Consider the following 17,500-nt stretch of genomic DNA (forward strand, 5'->3'; position numbering starts at 1 on the left):
TGACTCTCGGGGAAGTCAAGACTCTTCATAAGCAAAAAGAGGCAACAGCACTTCAGTGGATTTTGCTCATTTTCTGTTTCAGGAGAGTGAAGACAGCACGTGGAATCTGAGTGAGCACATCTGAGGGCGTCAGAGGCAGGGCTGGCCCCTGTGCCCTCTGAGCCTTGCAGGCTGCCTTTTCGGCACATGGGACAAAGCCGGGGGGGGGGGCGGAGAGAAGTTAAGGAATATGTCTCTGACTTTTTTCTTCTTTCTTTTAAAAAAACAGGATATTCTTCAATTAATTCATCCTGTCGCTTTCCTTAATTCTTTTGACATCTGCTCAAATTAAGGGTGAGGATATCTAGTCATGAAAAGGTGAAGGAAAGCTTTGCTGTGTCTTTTTTTTTTTTTTTTTTGAATTTTATACAGCAGGTTCTTATTGGTTATCTATTTTATATATATTAGTGCATATATGTCAATCCCAATCTCCCAATTCATCCCACCACCAAGCTTTGCTGTGTCTTTTCTTATCAGATGAGGAAAGGGAAATGTTTGTGAAACTCACCAGGGGTGTGCTTCCGGTGTTTAGCTCCCGGGGGGCTGCGGGGGCCCGTGGGTGGGTGTGGACAGAGCCCCCTGACCATGAAGTCCTCTGGAAGAGTCAGAGACTGAGCTGGGATGACCCAGCTCAGAGGAAGGTTGGTCCCAAGTTTGTTTGCATCCCGGCAGCACCGGGGCATCTGCCTGCTCCCCACTGACGCCGCCATGAGAAGCCCTCTAGTGGGGACCGGCGGTACTGCGGGCCTCTCTGACATCAGCACCAATATTGTCCCTCTGGACCCCCAGCTCAGTGTGGAGCCCGCCCCAGTAGGAGGGTAGTGAAGTGGGGGTCAGAGGGGCGTTCGGGGGCTTCCTTGGGGGCCCCGAGCACAGTGATGGGAACACGCCGGCCTGCCCACGTGCCCGGGCTTGACAGCAGGCAGAGGTGACACGCCATGTCCTTTGCAGAGAGCAGGCAGGGCCTTCCTGAGGATGCTAAGCTGCCTTGTCGGGATGGAGGCTGGTTCTGTCAGCTTATCCTCTTGGAGAGTTGCAGTTGGGCAGAACAAGGAGAGTGGTGCTGTCTGGAGGCCACCTCCACTCCTAGGGCTGCAGGGGGAGGTGGAGGCACTTTTCCTGGCCCACGTTTTCTGCTGTCACTCCCCCAGCCCACACTGTGCCATCTGTAGGGTCCTGTGTACTCTCTGCTCACACTGGGGTTTTGATAATTCTCTACCTTTTTTTTTTTTTTTGTAATTGCAGAATCATAAAATATTTTAATTTCAAGGTTAGCAATTTTCTCTTGCATACTTAATTTATCATTAGCTGGTTTATAAACCTGTTCTGTGAATATAATTTTACTGTTGCCAAATGTTCTTCATGAATAATTAAGGGCAAATCCCTATTTATCAAATTATTAATATACCTAATAGCCTTGTTTTCATAAACAATGCATTGGAGTTGGATTTAAAGAAAATCCTTCTCTGAGGGATCTGGTGTTTGGTTTCCACCACGGTGAGGACCCTCTCGGGGTGTCTGCACAGAGGGACACTTGTGCTGTGTTGATGTCACGGCCCCCGGCCTTCTTTCCTCCACAAAAGCCCAGGTATCAGTAGCTGGACAAACACAATGGCCATTCACCAGTGGGACTGGCCTCCTCGGCCTCGTGAACAATGTTGGTGTTTGTTCCTAGCAGTTCAGCAGGAGCATTTTTTGGAGGAAATGTAACAGATGAAACCATCCTTTCAGCCTTTTAAGATCTCTTTTGCCATAATCCTACCCCCATTAGCAGGGTACCGCTTTTCAAAGCGAGGAAAGCAACTTTTGCATGCAAGTTTGGAGATAAAAAGCCGTAGTCCCAGCCCTCCTGTTAGGTGACCTGGATCCTGTAGGATTCAGGTCCAGAAGACAGAGGTAGAGCCGCAGAACGTGCTTCACCTGGGAAGGAAATGAAAACTCAGGCGGAGAGTTGGGGCGGTGAGGGTAACGCTCACCCAGGGTCCCGCGGCCCCGCCTTCCTCAGCTCTCTTCAATTTCATCGAGGACAACAGAGCTGTTTTTTCTCCTTGGACCAGCATCCAGATCACCTGCTCACCAATAGAAGGTTCCCAGCTGACGCCTATCAATAGTTTGAACAACTGAAACAATAAGCGAGCCCACCATGCTAGTTCAGAACTACCCACTTAACATCAAACTTGTGGGGTGTATCAGCCAAGGGTCTCCAGCCTCCCTGCCGGGCGTTTTCGGGGCCGAGCATCTCTCGGGAGCGTGGGAGCCGGCAGCCCCGGCCAGGCGAGGTGCGGGGTGGGGCGAGCCTTTTTTGTGTTTGCTGATTACCATCCGCTGGGTTTGCAGTCCACAGCCTGGAAGGAGATGAGGGCCGCGCTTCTCTGTTCTTGGGGCTGCCATGTGTGAGCCCCTTGCCATGTGTGTGTGACGCCGTGTGTGTGATTCATTCCAGAGCAGTTTTAGTCCTCATAAAATATTCATTTTGCTTGTGCAGGGCCCTGTAATTGCCGTCTCTCACCCTGAATTATTTATGCCTTGCACAGGCTGACAAAGCTTTGCCATGCGGCCCTAGATGAATCAGAAACACGGGTCTTTGCTGCCAACAGCATTATAGTTTCACAAAATATGGCACCAGCGTCACTCTGGGCCGCCTCATCTCTAAATCCAGCTTTTCTTGATTTGACATTTTCTTTGCTCTTCCATTGTCTTAGGCAGGCAGAAAGGTTGCCTCTTAACTCGAAGCAGCAACCTTTCTTGCTTGCATGATAGCCGCTGTGCTTGAGAGGGCTAATGTATCTTTATTGCCTTTACTTTTTTCATGCTCGGTAACAAGACAGTGTTTGGGCCCACTTTAAAGCCATATATTATACATTAGCGATAAAGTGATGCAAATAGTCCTGAATACTCTTCAAACAGATAGTGGAGATCAGCCCGGATCTGGCTGCTTGTCACAAAAACAGAAAATAAAAGGTGACTGGGAACTTGGGCCGAGCCGCCCGCTCCCAGCTGTGGGCTGCACGCCGGCCCGGCCTGAGGGTCCCAGGTGGGGCGGGCGACTCGTATGGGCCCCTTTGCGGGAGGACGAAGCATCGTACATGCATCTCTTCAGCATCCAGCCTCTTCCCCAGCCCGGGCTCGCCCCGACATCTCCGCTTTGCAGCAGCGTGCCCGCCAACGGGTATTTCCTTGTGTTTCTGCGTTCCAGCCTGAGAGCGCCTTTCTGGCCAGGGGGACACGGGTGTGCACGATGCCTGCACACCGGGACACGGGCCCTTAGAACGCACCACGTCCAGATATTTAGGGAAACCGTGTATCGTGAATTAGGCGCTGGCAGGATGGAGTGAAACTCCTCCACGAACCTTTCCAAACTGGAAAGCAAAGACACCCAATCGGCTCTGAATGTCAGGAGCTCTTGTTTGCAAGCCGAGACAATGATAACCTGCAACAATTCCAGTGCAAAATTCCCACGTGCCGAAGGGCTCCAGGAAAGAGAATCTGTGGAATAATATTCACACACAGGGCTGTACGGAGGCGTGGGGAGCTGGGCAGGGGGGACCGTGATTTGAACACCTTGGTTCTTCCCCGAGCCACAGAAAGGGCTTAATTTACGGCTCCTGGCTTATCAACAAAGGGAGGGGAAGAGGGAAGGCTCGGTGCTGTTTCAAGTAATGGATGACCCGGACACACATTTCTCTTGTATTTGTTGACACGCAGGAGTAATGAAGTTAAAGCTTTGCACACATGTGCCCCTCATTAAGCTGCATTACCTGCATTAAAACTAATAATTGCCACTCAGAGCTGGGCTCCCATTAATCATTTATAATGTTTTAATAAGTTTTTAATCAGGACCTAAAAGGCTAGAGAGGCCGGCGTAGGCAGGTTCGACACTGGTGTCCTGTGTGCACGCACAGGCTTGATTTCAAATGTGATTTTTTTTTAATCAATAATTCAGCCCACGAAGATGATGGTTCTTAATTAAGCAAGCTGGCATGGACGAGAAAAACGTGTGTCTGAATAGGAAAACACGAACAAGGTCTTTCCCACTTGGAGATTGGGGGGCGAAATAAACCCCAAACAGAAAACCTCGTGTTTGTTTTGAGGATGCTCTCCGCTGCCGACAGAAATCAGAATGGCAAGAAGGGCGATCCCCTTATCTTCAGGTCCCTCCAAACGCACACCTGTTCGGTGGGAGAGGTTTGAAACCCTAAGTTCGGATAAGCATAGGCACTTAATCTCTGCACACGAAGTCTCTGTAAAAGTCTCCCCTGGAGCTGGCAACAAGTCAGGGGGTGCATCTGATGTGAGACAAGTGATGCTGGCATTTTTCTTAAATAAGGAGCTTCGTGATCAGAGCTGGCAAATAGAGCGGTGTCCAGAGGGAGTGAGGAAGCTGTCTTAATGAGCCCGCAGCGAAAGACAAAATACAGACTGATTGACAGGGCGAATGATCTGCTGGGGAAATAATGTCAATGCCGCATCGCCCATTAGAAATAGAGAAATAGGTAAAGGGGGAGAAAAGAAAGATAGGCACTTGAAACAAGAACCCTGGTGTAAATATAGCGCACTTCACATTTCCTTTGTGTTGTGCAGTTGACTTCTTTTAAACAGATAACCTTATCAAAACTATCATGAACTATCAGGAACGGTTACAGAAAATACTAACTAGAATCCTGACAGCAAGCCAGGGAGGGTAACGGAAAAGCGCAGAGCTTGGGCATGCATTTGCTTCGAGAACGTCTACCTGGGTTTTACTTATCTGAACGCATTAAAACCACCCAGAAAAGTTTAATGCGAGTCGTACACATTTCTCCAAAAGGAGGGCTCGGCAGGATCTGTCATGGGCGTGGAGATTGAACTGGCCGGCAAAGCTATTAAATCCCATCAGATCTCCTTGGCATCGTTTTAATGAGAATCATTGCACAAGTACAAGATCATGGTATCTGTAAGTGCCTCTTGACAGCCGCTGCTGAAATTGTGATGAAACGAAAAACCATTATAGCAGAAATTTAGCGATAAGGCTCTTTGGAGGGACGGTGGGGTCTGGTGTGGCTGTGGACCTCGAAGGGTTAATTTTCTAAACCTAATAATGTTCGATAGTGAGGTATTTGTCAGGAGATAAAGAAGTGATAGAATCTGGGAAGTGGGTCCCTTGGCGATTGTAGTACAAATATTGTTAATGCGGTGTGGTTACTACAGCGAGGGAAAGTAAAATAGCTCCAGCCCACTAGAGACAGCCTCTGCTACAGTAGAGCAGGAACCTCCAGACAAAGGCCAGTAATTGTTGAACCGCGAGTCAAGCCGTGGATATTTTCAAATCCTCCTCTATCTGCATTTACATGCGGGATATCATGCGTGCCGGGGGACGGCGCCCACGGGGACCAGGAACCCGCAGTGGGGAGTCGGGCAGCCCCAGCCCCTCTTGCCCGGGAGGGAGGCCCCTCACAAAGGCCATCTGGGCCCAGCTGTAAAATTCAGTCCCATCCCCCCTCGGGCCCCTTCCTGATGACGTCATGCAGGCACTACAAGTATATGAGACCCATAACTTGAAATGTACAAGAATTTAATAAGTCTGGTGTTAAAGCAATTTGTCATGGCATATTTGAAGAATAAATCAGACTAATGGAGCAGATTTTCCCTCCCGTATGGCGTTACAGGACGTGAGCCCAGTCATAGCTAATGGCAGGAGTGGGAGAAAAAGAGAGGCCTGACATTAAGACCCTCGCATTTTGGAAATCCGATACGTATTGACCTGTGTACTATCTCGGTGCACAGATCTGATGTCAGCAGAGTGTACTCGTGTATCGGAACTGCTCATTACAGGCTTTCTGAAGGAGGCACATTGTCTCTGAGCCCCAGAAGCCGATCGGCTAGGATTGCTCAGTAATCAATACCGCAGCGACTGATGGCCCGGCACGCACCACAGCTGCGGCCACTGCTTTCAGGGACTTCCCAGTAATTAGCCGGGACTTGGAGGCAAGCACTCCACCACCGGTCACTTCCTTATCAGTCAGGGAAAAGTCTCTTAAAGGCTCTATCTTTTAATTTGACTCTTTCACTGTTTCCCTTCAAGAGGGCAGTAGCGGCCGCAGCGACCGACACCCCGAGAGGGGCCGCTGCCCTGTGGGGCTCCTCGTCCCTTTGGGTGGGGACCTCCTCGCTGCGGTGGCGAATGGAAGCGAGGTGGGCAGCACACGAAGTTACCCGCTTTCAGGGGAACGGTTCAGTGGTGTTCAGTCCAGTCGCAGGCCTGTGCAGCCACCACCGTCTCCTTCCGAACATTTCTGTCACCCCCCAAAAGGAGAGCCCGTGCCCATCAGGCACTTCCCCAGCCCCGCAGCCCCTGGCAGCCACCAGAGGGTGGCGACTTTCCCAGCTGCATCTTCTGGCCGCTTTTCTCGACTCACTCACTCTTCCTTGTCAAGGTTATTAGGTATGAAAAGAGCCTCCTGGTTTTGCGTCCTGGATGCAGTCACTAAAGACGTGGGGGCTCGATCAGGAACGGGGTCCCTGCCCTCCCGGAACCCCGGAAGCTGTCAGCGCCGTGATTTACACACAGATGCTTTGGGAGTTTTGATGGATGACATGGAGGCCTATCCAGTGGCATTAGTTTGCTGCTTGTTAAGAGCTCAGCCTTTAAAGGTGGAAAATCGGGACTCCCCACCCCTGCCCCAGATACCAATACTTTTCAACCCTGGACTCAGGTTTCCCACGTCACTTGTGATCGAGGGCCAGGAGAGGAGGCCGTGGCCGCTCGGACTGAGGCTGGGATCACGTGCGGGAGGGGCTGCTGGAAGCCGGAGCTCTGTCCTGGCTGTGCCCGTCACCTGTGCTCAGGGGGCCCGCCTGGGTATCCCGGCTTGCGGCCTCATGGCCTTGAAGCTTGCGGTCACTCCTGTTTCCAAGCACCCGCAAGACCAGGCCCCGAGACAGTCTAAAACTCGACAGTTAAAAAAATTGTCTTAAATCTCTGCATGTAGTGTTTCCTGAGATGCTGCGTGGGAATAGGTAGTTTCAGACGTGTGATAGCCACATGCAAAGAACAGCCGTGGAGACAGCTCCACGTTTCCTTTTTCTCCTCAGTCACCAGGGTGCGCGCGTCGAGCCCACTGCATTTCTAAGGAGACAGTCCGTTTCTCCTCTGACCAGAGGGAAGGAAATCATTATTACCCGATTAGTGGCTTCGCCTAGGTGAGGAAGAGCAGTGGCAGGGAAGGCGGCGAGGATGAGTGGTATTAATTACCTAACGCTTGCTGGCGAGATAATTTTATCAGTGATTTGGCCATTGGTAAGTTGCAGCGTTTGATAAAAGTGGGCAAGTTCTTAGCTACTGGAAACGGGAGGGAAGGGGCTGGTGTCAGATGAGATGCATCTCATCAGCTTTTCTCTGACAAACCAAATTCATTCCTTATGTAATTGATAACGGCCTTGGCCAATTACTTCACACATTACAATACACAGAGGCCCCCTTTACAGGTTTTGCAGGGCTGTAATTAGCTATGCTAATACCCCCTTTATTGGCCCTAATATTGCTCAACACCTTTTGCCATCCTGGAACCCACTAGAGCCCCATGGCCTGTCAGGACCGCTGATTATTGAGAAGGATAGCTTTAATCAAACATAATTGCAGTTAATTTTTCTCCCCTGCTCTCTGTTGCCAGCGTCTAATGCCACGGACTCCTTGATATTCCATTAAATTACAATTAAACAGCCTCCTTTGTTTCTGATTGTCCTGAACAACACCACAAAGTTCTGTAGCCGCTTAAAGGAGAGTGTTTGGTCCTAATTGCCTGCTGGCCCACAAAGGGCCAATTTACACAATACCCATGTAGAATTTAAACAGTTCATAATGTAATGGATATTACACAGGAGCCTAACACTACAATTAAAATGATTTTCATCAGATAGAGAAGCCCTGGTTAATCAGCTTCATAAAAGTAAATATAAATGAACTAATTCATAGCTTAAACACACAGAAGGGGAGCAGACTTTGAAATCGGTTACTGAGGTGAGGGCTTGCCCCTTATTGCGTGATACCCAGAGTGGGCTCCAGCTAACACGGTCACTCCTGCTGTTCGAGCCCCGCTGAAGGTGCCCGTGTCCTGCCGCTGAGCACTTCCGGGGGCACTGGCATTATTGGGGAGGATGCTGGCACGGATGCCACCGAGACCACACTGAACTTTCTGCTGAGCATAACTGTCCCTGCAGAAGGGAGGGCGGCCTTGGAGTCTCCAGCTCAGGCTCAAGCTCTCAGTGGCTGGACCCAGCAGCTCTCCCATCCCTGCCTCCCAGTTGGAGGGCCCCTGGGCCCATCTTCACAGGATGCCCCAGAGTCGGGAGAGGCAGCCTGCTGCTACCAGCTCTCCTAAGAGCGAAGGAGATCACCCACGTGGCTTCTCTGCTAATCCCCACGCGCCCTAAAAGAGGAAACCTGACTTCCAAAGTAATGAGATCACACCTTTCCCCCTTGTAATCGCTGCTGAGAACGTTCCAGGATTTTGTGCGCTGTTTCCGAGCGGAACATTACTGGGGAGTTTCGACTGATGTGTAGCAGTTTGCCCTGAGCTGCTGCTTCCCCTCCTGCCTGGGAGAAACAAGTAAATAAAGCCCATATTTCAAGCTTGATTTACTCTGGTACCTACTGTGAAAGATGATGACTCTTTAGGGAAATAAAGACAGGGTCAGGGAATTAGTGTACATAATGGTCATTTTGATGATGGGCCAACAGATGCAGCCGGGAGCACACTGTACAATTAAGCATAATGTACTAATGACAGGTTAGAATTTTTATCGCCTCTTTGCCATCGAGCAGCAAATCCATGGTTAGCAGTAATAAAGAGTTTATTGGTGTTAAAGCCAAAGATTTTCTGACATAGGAAAGATTTTTCCTTTCATAACAAGAGTATTAAATCCTTTGTGTACCAGACTCTAGAAGTGAGATATGTAAAGTGCCTGTCAGATATTTCTTAGAAAAAAGCCAATTAAAGGGTAATCGAGTAAAGGATGAGAACCACCATTTGACTTCACACGTCCGCGTTCCTTTCTCAGCCTACCCACACGCCCCAACACCAGTGAGCGCTCGCTAGCAGAGGCACACGCTCGCTCCGGACGGGACGGTGCGCGGGGTCGGGGGCCATGCGCTGGCTGGACCGTGCCGCCCACCTCGAGGACGCCTGATTGAATCCTCGAGGAGCCGAAATGAGGGCGAAAACTAAGCGCAAGGCTCCTCCTCCTCCATAAGGGCCCAACCTGCGCCCGTGCCCACGCACGCTGGGCCTTATTTCGTTTGTGTAATTGGGGCCCGAGTGCCCGGGAGGGATCCTGCTCTGTAGGGCCGTACACTCCAGATCTGCAGGTCTTTCCTAAGTCCTCTCGCTGCTTTTTGAGAAACTTTGAAAAGAATCCTACTATTGCCTACACGTCCAAAACGTGTAAGTGTGTGTGTGCATGCACGCACGCACCCACCTGCTCCGGAGGTGACCCCGAGATGCTCGGGGTGGTGAGGGGGCCCAGCGCCCAACTGTGCGCATTTCTGCAGCTGACGGTAGTGAAGGCCCACGGGGGCCAGGCCACTCATGCCCACGGTGACCATGTACGGCGAGGGCCGTTCAGGCTCAACGCCCGCTCTGCTCTCCGGGAGGTGAAAGGGTGAACTGGCTAAACAGACATCAAGGAACTTAAAGAAACCTCCTCTGGAGGGGGGCAGAAATCGGACCACAAAAAACTCCCCCAGTCGGCTCCATGCAGATGAGTGGCTCCGGCCGGCACCTGCCGGGAGATTAGCCGGGCGGTAATGTGAGGCGTAAATGCGCCGTGTGGCTGCCCCCAAAGTGAGAACCTAATTGCCTGACAGGACGGTAACTTTGTGACGCCCTCACCTTGTTAGGCCCTTATGCGGCTGGGCGCAGGGTGGCCGCAGGTGCGCTTAATTTACCTCGCTGCGGAGTGCGTGGAGCTTAATTGCACCGCGGCGGTTAGGAGAAATTGGTGGGTGGATGGCCGGGCGGCTTACTGTATGCTGATGGCAGATGGTGTTCAGAGGCGCGGTGAGCTAAGTGTATAGGTGAGGCGAGTTAATAAAAGATGTAAATTCTGGCCTAAAATAGTGAGGCCGCGCGGGATGTAAGGAAATTTAATTAAGTGGCCACTATTCTTTTTCCCATCAGTCGGATTTTCCTCTGCCCTGGTGGAAAGTCGTCCGGGGTATGTTGGGAATGCAGCTGGAGACATGCATCTCAGCCTCCCAAATCTTTTTATTTTCTGATATGATAATCAGCCGCAAGGAAGCTTGACTGTCAGGTTGAAGTCAAGGAAATAGTGTGAAACTTCATAAAAAATTAGTCATCAACCAGTAGGACAGAGGATATTTGGAAAGAAGATAGGGGAGATGTTTGTTGATAGCCTTGTAGACGGGGTGTCAGCCCAGAGGCCCCAGCTTTTCTGGGCTCAGGACGCGAGCGGCCTTCTCCAGACAGCCGAGCTGGTGCGGGGCCGAGACCCCCTGTTCTCCCGTGGCCGGCGGTGCAGCCAGGCCTCCCGGGGTCCACGCGCTCCTGTTGTGAGCCAGAGCTTCCATGTTTGTCACAGAGCACGCGGGAATGGGGAGGACAAGGTGATGATATTTCTGTCACAGCATCTCAACACTCTGTCAGGACCCCTGAAACGTCACGCTTCAGAACAAGGCCAGGCCTTGGCGGGAAGCAGAAACAGCGCTGCGCCCAGCCTCCCCTCCAACCAGGGCAGCGCCTGGTCCCCTCCCCCAAGCGACGGTCTCCTTGCCTCATCGCGGGGGCGAGGGGGGGGGGGCGTCTCGATCGGTCCCTTAAAACCACACGTAGGCCTTTCACAGAAGTCGTTGCCGCCCTTAAAACAGCACCCCAGATCTTCTCTTAAGAGTCATACGTATTGTAACTTGAAAAGCCCATCTTTAAAAGTGTGTTTACCTAGGCAGTGATGGCCCCTGGGCTTGGGTTGCCAGGTAGAATTCAGCACGTCCAGTTAAATTTGAATTTCGGAGAAACAATTTTTTTTTTTTTTTTTTTTTTAGGATAGGTATGCTTTGGGACAGGCCTAGCCTAAAAAATTATTCGTTGTTTATCTGAAATTCAAATTTAACTAGGCATCCTGTGTTTTTATTTGCTGAAGCTGGCAGCCCTCTCTGGGGTGGACAGGTCCCCAGTGATTAATGGTCGTGCAAAGATCCAGGTGAGAAATGGCCAATTTAAGTCACGGTTGTTATTATAAAGCTTGGAAACCCCCACAGTGTCAAGACAAATGTAAGTCACTGCTTCCTTGTGTGGAGATCTTCCACAGTGGCCAGTGGACCCAGAGGTGCCTGTCTGGCCTCTCCTGAGTTCTCTCTCTCCCTATTGCCCCCTACAGGGCAGCGAGCAGGTGGTATGGGGTCGGCTCCCCATGCAACAGCGTCTTTCAAAAAAGTCTGTGTCTTTTGTCTGATAACCCTAACAAATATCCATTTTTTGTATTTTTATAGATTCTTTCTAAAGTTTTTCCTCAAGTGCAATCAGAACTGTTTGAAGAATGCAGGCAACCCTCGGGACATGCGAAGATTCCAGGTACACGATTCTGGACCGTGGTCCAGACTTAACACTATGAAAGTTGAATTCCCTGATGTTGCAGTTGTTTGGAAACCAATCTTTAGTTCTCAGGGGCTTGGGTGCAAATGAGCCAGGATGGGCTCATTCGAAAGAATATTTAAATCGAATGCTTTAAAAATGATCTGGCACCTCAGTCCTCCAGAGTCATGGAGCCCAGTCGTGGCCCGTGACAAAGTGAAGCTGGCTCTGGAAACGGGACCTGAGCTTTTGCTCTGATGACAGGGTGTGCCTCTGCCTCCTGGGGCAGTGCACACCGCCCTGGCCCTCTGTGTCGGGCTGCGGGGTACCCCGAAATCAGAGTGATCGGGGCTGTAGGTTAAGGTGGGGGTCTGTCTTACATCCAATCGTGGTGAGTCCTGTGGGTGTGTTTCAAAATGACTGTTTTAGGATTTCTGCAAGTAAAGTCCTCATAAGGTTAGCATCTCATTTAGTCTGTTTCCTCAGTTGGACCTTGCTGTTCATGCTTGTTCGGTTGGTTAGACTTTGGAGCCCATGCTGAAGGTCTTCCTTAGGGATGGATTGATCTGTGGTAGGGGAGGACCACTAGGTAATATACGGGGTGCACTCAGGACTGAGGGCGCTGCACCTGTTCCATGCAGGTGTCCACCAATTCCAGAATGTTTCCCCAGCTCAGCTTCCCTCCCCTGAGGCTGGGCTGTTCTCGCCTCCTTAATTCCACACCTGGGAGCTAGACAGTGTTCCTGAACCCAGGCTAACTTGTCCTCTGGTTAGTTATCCTCAGATCAGAGGATTTCCTCTCGAGGAGAGGCGTGGAGAGCCAGTTGGGCTCAGGGATAAGTTCTGATCCAGTCATGGTTTTCTTGCCTTTGTTTGTGAATGACTAGGAGGTGACTTCAGGGTGAAGTGTGCTCAGCACACATGATGGATTGTTTTGCTGATTTTAATTGTAAAAATATCTGGGCTGGGACCCAAAACCGCTCCTGGTCCCTACCCACCAGAGAAGAATTTGGGAGCTCACTGCTAGGTTGGATGTGACCAAATGCGTCTTCTTTGGGATTTAGACTAGTTTACCATCAAATCACTCAAGGCTTTTTTTTAGAAATGTATGTTATGCTTCAGTCTTTAGGCGAAATGTGACATCTGTCTTGACATCCAACCAGCCAGTCAGAGCGGTGGAGCTGGTTGGCCCGCCCACAGTCATGCCCTGACCCTGGGGGGGGGGCGGTGTCTCTTGCACACAGTGGGGCGGGCTTCCGCTTCTCTTGCGCGAGGCTTCACGTTGGTCCGTCGAGCAGAGTGGAGGTCACACGTCGGCTCGCCAGTGGCCGAAGGCAACATCGGTCACAGGCGGAGCCCGCAGTTACTAGAAGGACTTCCTCCCTCTCTTTAGCTAATCTCTCTGCCTCCCAGGAGGTTTAACTGGACTTAACGCTAGGTCAGGGCTTACACAGCGTTTCCAGTGGGCACCACAGTCTCAGCATCTTTCTGTAGGTGCACCGCAGGGCTGGCCCGGCCGAGAAACAAACACAGCTTGTCTGCTTTCCCTGCTCAACTATGCTTTTCCCTTGGTGACTGACCTATATAGAGATGACAGAGCAGAGACAGTGTCCCTTTTTATTTTTACTTTTACCCTTTCTTGTTTCTTTAACTTATCACGGTCTAGGAATGTAAAGAGGGTCAAGCCCGCGGCCCGGTGTTAGTCCTGTGTCTTTGCACCCCATTCGGGGGCAGTGTTGGTAGAGGTCCCCCTGCGCCCAGGGCGGGGCCTGGTGGACAGCCTGCCAGGAGGGTGCCTTTGTGACCCCGGCAGCCCTGCGTCCCCTGCATAGCGGCTGCCAGGCGAGTAGTGGCCCCAGAGTGGGGTCAGAGCCACCCCTGCCAGGGCAATGGAGATAGTTGAGAGAGATGATGCTGAGATGTCTGAGCCTGGACCGGGGATGCTGGTGGTGGCACTGACATTATTTCGAGGCACAGAGGGGCCTGAGGTTGTGGAGACTTTAACGATCTTGGCAATGCCCACAGCCAGAGAGAGTCATCTGGGAAGGTGTTCCCTTCCTTTGCGGGGGGTGGGTGCAGTGGGTACTGGTCCTGTTTAACAGTCTTCTTGTGGGGCCTGAGATTTTTATAAAAACTCAGTTACTCACAGATGTATTTACATATAAGTATGCAGCTTTGCTTTTTAAAAAATCTTATTTATTTACAATCACTTTTATGTATCATTTTTTCTTAACTAGTAGACGTTCTTTTTTAGAGCAGTTTTATTTAGGTTTACAGAAAAATTTCACAGAAAGTGAAGAATTTCCATGAGCCCCTGGCCTCCCCTCCCCCCGACTCTCCTCTGTTATTTAGCATCTTGCATCGGTGTGGCTCGTCAGTAACGGAGGGCCACTGTAGCTGTGGCTTTGAACTCACCGTGCGTGGCATGCCTTGACGTGTGCCCACCCTCCGGCCCAGCTGTTCTCCGTGGGGTCGTGGTTCTCTAGGTGGTGCCAGCCCCCTCCACTGCCCAAACGTGGCAAAGAACGGGGCTCTCTCCACCCCAAATCCAGGCTCCGGCCCCCAGGTCCTGCCGTAAGACCCAGACTGAACCTGCGCTCACATCTGCGCTACCCCAGCTATTCTGGAAATAATGCAGTATACAGACCCACCTCTGTCCAAGGAAACTCTCAAGGCCGGTGTAATTTCCTCTTTCCTGGGTCCATTAGGTAGGGGGTGCCATTTCTGGGGTGCTTGTTCCAAGCTCCCCTGGGAGGACGTCTGGGGCCCTCAAGGCCATCCCTGCCAGTGTGACTTCCTTTTCTACTTCCGCGAAGCACTGAGCACGTGAGGGAGCCCGGCCCCCATCTCCTCCCCGGCCACCCCCCCGAACCTGGACCTCAGGGCCGCGCCTTTCCCTCCAACAGGATCACACTCCCTTGGTAGAGCAGGTGCTAGCCATCCTCGCCGTCCTTCACCATGAACTTGAGAAAGGGAACTTTCCCTGCACTGAAACCATTTTATTCCTATTCAGCTCGGTCTTTTCAGATGCAAACACGTTCATTACCAGACGCTGGATGGAATTGTGACATTGACCCGGGGATCATTTGATGATAGGATGTGGGTAGCAGAAGGAGCTTCTGATTTATGAAGGCTTTTTTTGGGAGGGGGGCAACTCTGAATCCTCACAAGTCTTCCAGGAAGGACAGTCTCCAGTGAACTCATTTTAATTAGATAAACTATCTAATCAATATGTGAACAGATCAATCAAAATAGCAGCTTTAAAATGAGTGGCTGGAGGGGTGTTTCTGAAGCTAATGGTGAGAAGAATATTTCTGTGAATTGAATTCACTTGTTAGCATAATAGGAGATTAAACTGTAATTAGTGCAGCGGGTCTGGAAGAGAAGCAATCTTGAGTCACAACAAAACCGCCCACCCACCCCATTAGCCAAAAAAGCTGTGCGCGCACATGGCCTCGAGGGGGATCCGGGAGCAAGAGTGGGTCGCTGGCTCGAGACCTCGGGGGCTGGCTTGCTGGGGCACCCATGAAGGGGCCTGACACCTGGCAGGGCCCCGCCTCCACCTCCGACTCCGGTTTCACCTGCGCTTGTCTCCGCAGGTTGTCGTGTCGACCACGGTCAACGTGGACGGCCACGTGCTGGCCGTGTCTGACAACATGTTTGTGCACAACAACTCCAAACACGGGCGGCGGGCCCGCCGCCTGGACCCGTCAGAAGGTACGGCCCCTTCTTATCTGGAAAATGGTAGGCACATGCTACATGCCTTTTTTTTATTTGCGATGCTTCTTTTTCTTTGTGCCATCCTTTCTGTTGATTCACGCCCAGTTGCTCCCGCCAGGCCCCCTCGCTGGTCAGACCCCCGCCCCTGGGACGGAGCGCCCCCCGCCCCCTCCGGCGTCCCTCTCCCCTCCCTCACTGGCGGTCTCAGCTTTCCCACCCACCTCACCTGCCATGGCCCTCACTTTATTGGTTTGTCTGTGTCTAAGCTTTCTTTTGCTGAGCGCTTTTCCTGCAGATTTAATGTATTTGGTTTTATTTTGGCTTGTCTAGCCCCCATCCAGCTCATCCCCAGATGCTTTGGGCACCTTTTGGTGGGTGCACACATCCTGGTCCTGTGAGCCTGAGCTCATGGACTTCAAGGACCTCCTGGCCCTCCACGGAGAGCGAACCTGTGTGTGTGTATGCGTGTGCGCGCGCGTGGGTATTCACGCGTGGGGGATGGGTGGAGGGGGTGAGGGAAAAAACGGCATAAAATGTTGCTAACCAAATGCTTTCAAGTGAGGGACTGCTTGTTAAAAGAGAAGAATTTCGGTAAGGCTGACAGGCAGGCAGGCGTGTAAGTCAGACTTCAGAAACACGCAGACCCTGGGCCTTCCCAAGCTGCCCTGTCACCAGCTCCGTGCGGACGCGTGGGTCCCGCCATGTGTCACCTCCCCTCCAACATGAGGTCCTTTCCTCTCTAAGACATTTCACGAAAACCATGAGATTCTGACCAATACGAATTGTTGGGAAAGTAATGTGAGGTTTTTTTGTTTTTTTGTTTTTAAGTGAATTGCAAACAAAACAGCATGATTAAATTCTTTAGAGCAAAAGAACCCATAAAACTAAGCAGTTTGAAGACACATTCTCTAGACTGAGGTCTTGGATTTAGGAGCCGCCCGTGAGGCAGACAGACATGTACACAGGAAAATGAATGAAGCCCGTGCAGGTCATCAGAATGAAATATGATTCAGACATAAAAACTGGAAGACAATTTGTGAATCTGCTGCGGTCCACAAAAATAAACTAATTTGTTTTTCTACATTAATGACTAAGGTGTAAGAGAACAAAAATATAATAATTAAAGGTCGCCCTGGGTGCCAGGGTCATTAGAATCTGTGACGTACTGTTTATCTGCTTCCTATGCACTGAAGGTAGGTGTGCGTTTTGCTTAGTAACCATCACTAATGAGGTTCACAATTAAGAAGGTTGGATCCCCGTCCTCAGCGCCCCGCTTCCCCAGAGAGCCAGCGCTGGCAATGTGATAGGTTCACGAGGCCCCCGCAGCCCTCTGGTGTTAGGTTGTAGTGTGGGTCCAAAATCAGCCTCCTCTAATGAGCTGTTATGATCTGAGCAAAGTACAAGTATTTATTTTTGTAAGTAGCATGAAAAAGCATTTGACTGTAAGCAGAAAATATAGCATTTAGAAAAATAAAGGCCACTCGTGGGTACCTTGGAGATAAAACCCAACTAATCAGAAGCTATTTGCAGAAGCAGTCTTGCTCGAGATTATTTTAGGTTTGTTTTTCAATTTTTTTAATCAACGTTTAAACCAAGTCACTTTCTTGCAAGAGATTGAAATATCTTACCCAGTCCCCCCAAATGACTCATAATTAAAAGATGCAAATAGGTGACTCTGAGAACTAGCACATATAGGTCTTTGAGAAGGAGGCATTAGTCATCAGTGGGAAGGTTTTTGTTTGTTGCTCTGTAATTAATGCTCAGCTCTCAAGAGCCCTACAGAATATGACGGTGTGCTCTCTGGGATGAAGAGAGATACTTCCTCCACTTACCGAGAGGGCTGACGCTTAGGAAGTTCATTTTAGGGTCTGGATGTATCATCCCCAAAGCCCCTTTTCTTCCTTCTGCCTGGTTAGTTCATATCTTAGGGGTGGATGTTGGCTTTGCATCGGTCCCACATTCTTTAAGGAGAAAGTGCCCCCGTAAACCGTCGATCTGTGCTTCTGTGCAGCCTCTCCTGGCTAACACCTCATTATCCAATCATCTAATATTCACCAGCAGTGTGTACACACTCGCTGATGGTTTCCAAGTAAACTAATTCCCCCTGCTGCTGCGTGGATGTCTGCCATCGCGTCCTTTGAGCTCACAAAAAGCAAGGCAGATTATTTACAGTATTG

At 50.7% G+C, this 17,500-nt stretch overlaps 1 protein-coding gene across 10 annotated transcripts in view; it reads left to right on the top strand.

Moving 5' to 3' along the window:
- EBF3 (EBF transcription factor 3) overlaps nucleotides 1-17,500 on the top strand; it is a 114,537-nt gene that overhangs the window by 65,477 nt on the left and 31,560 nt on the right. For 5 of the 10 annotated variants that reach the window (XM_061191924.1, XM_061191961.1, XM_061191989.1 and 2 more), the window contains exons 7-8: nucleotides 11,522-11,603; nucleotides 15,203-15,347. In XM_061191924.1, the coding sequence (XP_061047907.1) occupies nucleotides 11,522-11,603; nucleotides 15,203-15,347 (227 nt within the window). The remainder of the gene's footprint in view (nucleotides 1-11,521; nucleotides 11,604-15,202; nucleotides 15,348-17,500) is intronic. The other 5 variants (XM_061191934.1, XM_061191979.1, XM_061191999.1 and 2 more) reach the window with 1 other exon arrangement.

The sequence above is a fragment of the Eubalaena glacialis genome, chromosome 1 (assembly GCF_028564815.1).
Source record: "Eubalaena glacialis isolate mEubGla1 chromosome 1, mEubGla1.1.hap2.+ XY, whole genome shotgun sequence".
Classification (NCBI taxonomy): domain Eukaryota; kingdom Metazoa; phylum Chordata; class Mammalia; order Artiodactyla; family Balaenidae; genus Eubalaena; species Eubalaena glacialis.